General features: G+C 47.4%; 1 protein-coding gene across 2 annotated transcripts in view; it reads left to right on the top strand.

Annotated features, from left to right (window-relative positions):
* Positions 1-5,995, top strand: part of znrf3 (zinc and ring finger 3) — a 64,349-nt gene extending 58,354 nt beyond the window's left edge. The window contains exons 4-8 of one of the 2 annotated variants that reach the window (XM_087789585.1): positions 159-290; positions 352-459; positions 2,525-2,692; positions 4,053-4,155; positions 4,224-5,995. In XM_087789585.1, coding sequence (XP_087645711.1) covers positions 159-290; positions 352-459; positions 2,525-2,692; positions 4,053-4,155; positions 4,224-5,854 — 2,142 coding nt within the window. In that variant the 3' untranslated portion in view covers positions 5,855-5,995. Of the gene's footprint in view, positions 1-158; positions 291-348; positions 460-2,524; positions 2,693-4,052; positions 4,156-4,223 lie in introns of both variants that reach the window. The other variant, XM_087789576.1, reaches the window with a different exon arrangement.

The following is a 5,995-nucleotide window of genomic DNA, read 5'->3' as shown; positions in this document are numbered from 1 at the left end:
TTAAAACTCTTTTAGACTCTTTTAAAAACTATTCAACAAAGTCGAGTAAACAAAAATACTTGTAAAGTATTGGTTGAATTAGAAATAATCTGATGTTCGCTAGAGTGTGTGTCGTCGGGTGAGGTTGTGCGTCTGACAGCATGTTGTGCGTCCTGCAGTTGAACCAGGTGGGCGAGGACCCTCTGAAGCGCCCGGTGGTCTACGTGAAGGGCAACGACGCCGTCAAGCTGATGAACATCGTCAACAAACAGAAAGTGGCTCGAGCGCGGATCCAGCACCGACCTCCACGAGTAAGAACCACCGGTCCACCTACAGAACCCACGAGTACTGACGCCTCTCCTCCCGCAGCAGCCCACAGAGTACTTCGACATGGGGATCTTCCTCGCCTTCTTCGTGGTCGTGTCCCTGGTCTGCCTGATCCTGCTCATCAAGATCAAACTCAAGCAGCGGCGCAGTCAGGTCAGTGTCTCCAGAGAAACCTTCTGCTGGTCCTCGGATGAAGAGCTACAGGGGTGTTAGCTCGAGTGCTAATGTAGCTAAATGCTACCATGTTTAAACTGCCGGATTTGTTCAAAATGCTAATAGTCAATGCTATGCTAACATGCTTCCTTTTTTTGTTTTACGTCTTGTTGCCAAAATAGCTAATGTAGCTCAAAAGCTAATGCTAACATTTTAGCTTCACGTTACTAAATTATGTCGCTTTAAATAAGACTTTTATTCAAGTTTGGTTAGCACTAATAAAATATATATTCAGGTAAAGCTGAGAGGCTCATTTTGAATTGTTACAACATTAACCACACCTGTGCGCTAACATAGCAAAATTAACAGGAGGAAGATAAGCTAATAAACCTAAAATGCTAGATAAAGCTTTTTTTTTTATAATACAAGGTAAAAGGCTCGTTTTTCAAACGTTGTTAGATCTTAGCATACGTGCTTCGTAGCTGTGTGCTAACTGAGTAAAATTACAGTGCAAGTTAAGCTAATAAAGCTAAAATGCTAGATAAAGCTTTTTTTAATACACTCATTTTTTAACTGAAAGTAAAAGGCTTGTTTTTTTTTTTAATCGTTGTTAGATCTTAGCATAAGGGCTACGTAGCTGTGTGCTAACTGAGTAAAATTAACTTGTGAAAGTTAAGCTATTAAAGCTAAAATGCTAATGTTGCTGTGCTATATTAAACATGTTTTGAACCTTTTTACATTTGCCAGTTGCATTGCTAAAATGCTTATGCTAACATTTTAGCTAATTTAACTCAAAAATTAGGTCAATTTATACACGCTTTTAAATCAAGTTGGGATGGCGAATATGTAGCATAAAAGCTAAGGTTGCTAATGTTTAAAATATTTGGACTAAAGTAGCTTATGTAGCTCAAACGCTAATGACATTTAATTTCTCACGACTAAAGCTGTTATTGCTAATAAAGGTCGGGAAAGTTAGCGGAGGATGACTCGCTTAAATCCGTCTCCATGACTCGCGTTCATCTGGTCGGACAGTAGCTGCTAGCGCTGATTGATTCCTGCGCTGCTGACGAAAATCTCTGGGCTAAGACTCGCGCCGGTGGATAAACCAGGATTTACGTCTAAGCAGCGCTGATGAGAGGTTAGCGGTCGCAGCCAAATACTTAGTGATGTCACGAAGTCCACCGTAATCCGCTCGCTGCTAAGGTGTGTCTGTAGGTGTGTGTGTGAGAGTCGTGTCATCAGGTGTGTGTGTGAGAGTCGTGTCGTCAGGTGTGTGTGTGAGAGTCGTGTCATCAGGTGTGTGTGTGAGAGTCGTGTCGTCAGGTGTGTGTGTGAGAGTCGTGTCATCAGTCGTCACAGCGCCAACTGCAGGAGGAAATGTTGTTTACTGTGAGTCGAACCCGATGATTGAGACGTTCAGACGCTTGTTGTAAGAAGTTTGTGTCGAACAATCGCTGCAAACAAATGATACAAATGATGATTGTTGGATGAAACTAGGATTAAAAAGAGCTTTTAGTCGAAGAAACATGTTGATGGTGTGACCAGAGAACCAGGAGGTGATGAGAGACAAGTATTATATTTGCAACAACATCCAAAAAAATCAGTTGTGGAAAAAAAAAGCAATTAAATGTCCAAAGTCAAAACAAACACAGAAAGAAAACACATTTAAAAATTGTCGATAATTGTTCTGTTTTTGTTTAATAACTTACATATTCAAATAACAAAATATTTGAATGCAATTTATTTTATTTCTTGATGCTTTCAAATGTAATTATTATTTATCGACAATTTTAATAATATAATAATAATAACATTTGAAAGCATCAAGAAATAAAATTAATTACATATTCAAATATTTTGTTATTTGAATAGGAAAGTTATTAAACAAAAACAGAACAAAAATCAATACAAAATATTTTTTCAGTGAAAACAAAAATGTTTCAACTTGAACTATTTAAAAAATGTTTGTTTTTTTAATCAAAATTATGTTTTAATAAGAAAAAAACGTCATTAATCTTCAATAAAAATATGAAAATCGAATCTTCACGTCCATCTCGTCCTGCAGAGCTCCATGAACAGGATGGCCATCCAGGCGCTGGAGAAGATGGAGACCCGCAAGTTCAAGGCCAAGGTCAAAGGTCAGCGGGAGAGCAGCTGCGGCGCGTCCGACTCTCTGAGCAGCAGCTCCACGTCCGACTGCGCCATCTGCCTGGAGAAGTACATCGACGGCGAGGTGAGTCCAGAACCGGCCGTAACATTATGACCGCCCGCCTCGCGGCCACCGCAGTGGTCAGTGGTGTTGAATCGGGTCCCAGAAAGCGAGTGTAATGACTTTTTTTGGGGGACAATGGCGTGGAAGTTCCCCACGCCGACGCGAGACAACACCTGCCGGTGACGGTGCCCACAGAACGTACACACTTCCTGTTGTTCCTTCTTTTAACGCCATTGTGGGAATAATCCCGCTGAACTGGAAGCGTTGCTCATCCTCGCGAGCATGTTTGTGTGGCTGCGGCGCGGCAACACAACAAAGCGTGGCGCCGGCGCGGCACACAGGAAGTGGCTGTGTATAAAAGAAGGAGTGAATGACATCAAAGCGTTCGTGCGGCAACAAAAGATGAGTCACGTTCTCGCCGCAAGAAGTCCAAACGGCAGCATTCCTCCCAAGACCGCCGCAGCTCACGTCTGCTCCAGAGGGGGGCGACACTGAGCGTTGTTGTAGAAGACGTGTGTTTGAAGTTTGACTCAGTGGGACAGCGCTGCCATCTGCTGGACACTCACAGTCCCAATTCAAAGACACGGAACGTCACACAAAAACAAATGAAAACAAGCGCAACGAAAATGGTTCAAAAAGATTTGGTAACATAAAGAATTGTGGCACTTTTACCCCAACATTTTATATTGAATTAAAAAGGCTCCGGATCGAAAAAAAAAATGAATATCAAACTTATTTGAAAAGGAAATTCATTTATTTAAAAAAAGATATTCATAATTTTAAATTCAAATATTAAAGAGAAATGAGTAAATTCAATTGTTAAAAACATAATTAAATGTTTAAATAACCAGTAGAGAATATTTTTTAAACTGTGCTTCTCGGTCTAACGTTTTACAAAACATTTTGAAAATATTTCAAACACGTTTTAACTTATTTCAAACACTCTCAAACATATTTCAAACACGTTTTAATGTATTTTAAACAAGTTTAAACGTGTTTGAAATACATTTAAACTTGTTTAAAATACATTAAAACGTTTTAAATATCTTTGAGAGTGTTTGATATACATTAAAACGTGTTTGAAATATGTTTAAAAGTATTTTAAACCAGTTTAAATGTAATTCTAACACGTGTTAAAGTATATTAAAGAAGTTTAAACGTATTTCAAACACATTTTAGTGTATTTTAAACAAGTTTAAACATATTTCAAACACGTTTAAACGCATCACCAAGTTAGTTTTTTCACATATTTTCAAACGTGAAAAAAAAAAAATCTAAGTTTCAATATTTCAAATATTAAAACCATTCAATACTGTGCTGACACTGATGTACTACAACTATACACAACTACTTCCGCTCTAACTCTGATGTTGTGTTGCAGGAGCTGCGCGTCATCCCGTGCGCTCACAGGTTCCACAAGAAGTGTGTGGACCCGTGGCTGCTGCAGCATCACACCTGTCCTCACTGTCGGCACAACATCATCGGTGAGTCCAGCTCCAGGATCCACATGTTTCCAGACCAAGACGTTTAATCCTGGTTTTACCGTCAACAGAGCAGAAGAAAGGAAATCCTGGACCGGCCTGCATGGACCCGGGGAACCCGCTCCACGGTCGGCAGCAGAGGGTGGTGCTGCCGGTCCACTACCCCGGGCGGGTTCACCGCGCCGGACAGGTGACGGCGTACCCAACCCGGACCAGCATGGACCCCCACGGGAACCCCATCACCGTCCTCACGGTGGACCAGCACCCGGATCCGCAGGGGATGTACCCGCCACAGTCCACGTCCGCCTTCCTACGGAGCTACCACCCCGCCCTCCACCTGGACCACTCGCTCAACCCCCACCACTGCGGACTGGAACACCGCGGCCCCCCCGCCTACCAGGCGCAGCACCACCCCGCCTTCAAGCGGCCCAAGTTTCACAGCCGCAACTTTTCCAGGCCGGCCTGCTTCTCCCAGTACGAGACCATGTACCAGCACTACTATTTCCAAGGATTGACTTTTCCTCAGCAGCCCGATGGGGGCGCCGGACCCACGCTACCGGGGCAGCTGGGCGGCGCCCACAAGGGCCACCACAGCAGGGCCTTTCAGCAGGGACTCTTGTACCCCACCGTGGTCCACATGGCACCTTCGACCTCGTCCAGGATGGGGGACGGAGGGAGCACCTCGGGTCTGGGCTGCTACCACGGGCACCGCTCGGTGTGCAGCGGGTACCTGGCCGACTGCCCCGGCAGCGACAGCAGCAGCAGCAGCTCGGGTCAGTGCCACTGCTCCTCCAGCGACTCCATGCTGGACTGCACCGAGGTCAGCAACCAGGGGGTCTACGGCAGCTGCTCCACCTTCCGGAGCTCGCTCAGCAGCGACTACGACCCGTACGTGTACCGGAGCCGGAGTCCCTGTCGGGGGTCCGCGGGGGAGGCGGGGACGGCGGCGTGTGCTCCGGCGCCCGCCGAGGACTTGCCGTCGTCTTCCGCTGCCGCCTCGGGACACGACTGCCTCCAGGTTCCTGCGGGGGCTTCGGGGTACGGCTCGGGGGACCACCTGTCCAACTGCAGCCTGGAGCCCAACTACAGCAGTCGCTCGTCACTGGAAACGCGGGACCACGGCGGCACTACCTCAGGCGGCGTCTCGGAGGACCCCAAGACCAAGGGGTCGCAGGAGGACTCGGGGGAACTCGGCGGCGCCGCCTGCAGCTGCTGCTTCGAGGTCCTCCCTCCGAACCTGGAGAGCAAAGGTCCCGACGGCGAGACCCCGTCGTCGTCGTCGGGGCGCTGTCACCGGACCCTGGACTTCCAGAGCTCCAAGAACTACTTTACCTCGGAGCACCTGCGGGGTCCGTCGGAGCAGGCGGCCTACGAGGGGCTCCCCTGCTGCTTCTACAAAGAGATGAAGGTCCACCGGGCCGGGCCGGGACTGTACGCCGAGGACTACGCCGTGAACGTGCAGTACGCCGACTCGGAACCCTGCTCGGGTCAGAGCCGCTGCGAACTCAACCAGAGAATACCCATAATTCCCGAGGACACGGATTGCGAGGCGGAGACACGCAGCAGTTTACTGCCCGAGGCGTCGGACCCCAGGGACCCGTACTACAGCTCAGGACCGTCGGAGGGTCCGAGCGAGGAGACCAGGGCTTTGTTTCGCCCTCCACCCCCCGCCGGACCCTCGGCGAAAGAGGCCGGTCTCTGAGCCCCCGGGAGGAGGAAGGGGACTCGCTGAACTTATGCATCTGGTACCGGATCAGTCCAATCAATCATTCAAACGTTGCCTTTTGTTCCGTCTTCTCTCTCCGAGCGCTGAATGTTTTTTACACCAACGTCAGTGGATTTC

Source organism: Callionymus lyra, chromosome 1 (assembly GCF_982586985.1).
Source record: "Callionymus lyra chromosome 1, fCalLyr1.hap1.1, whole genome shotgun sequence".
NCBI classification, from domain to species: domain Eukaryota; kingdom Metazoa; phylum Chordata; class Actinopteri; order Syngnathiformes; family Callionymidae; genus Callionymus; species Callionymus lyra.
The sequence above is the reverse complement of the archived record's forward strand: the minus strand, read 5'-3'. Positions and strand labels throughout refer to the sequence as shown.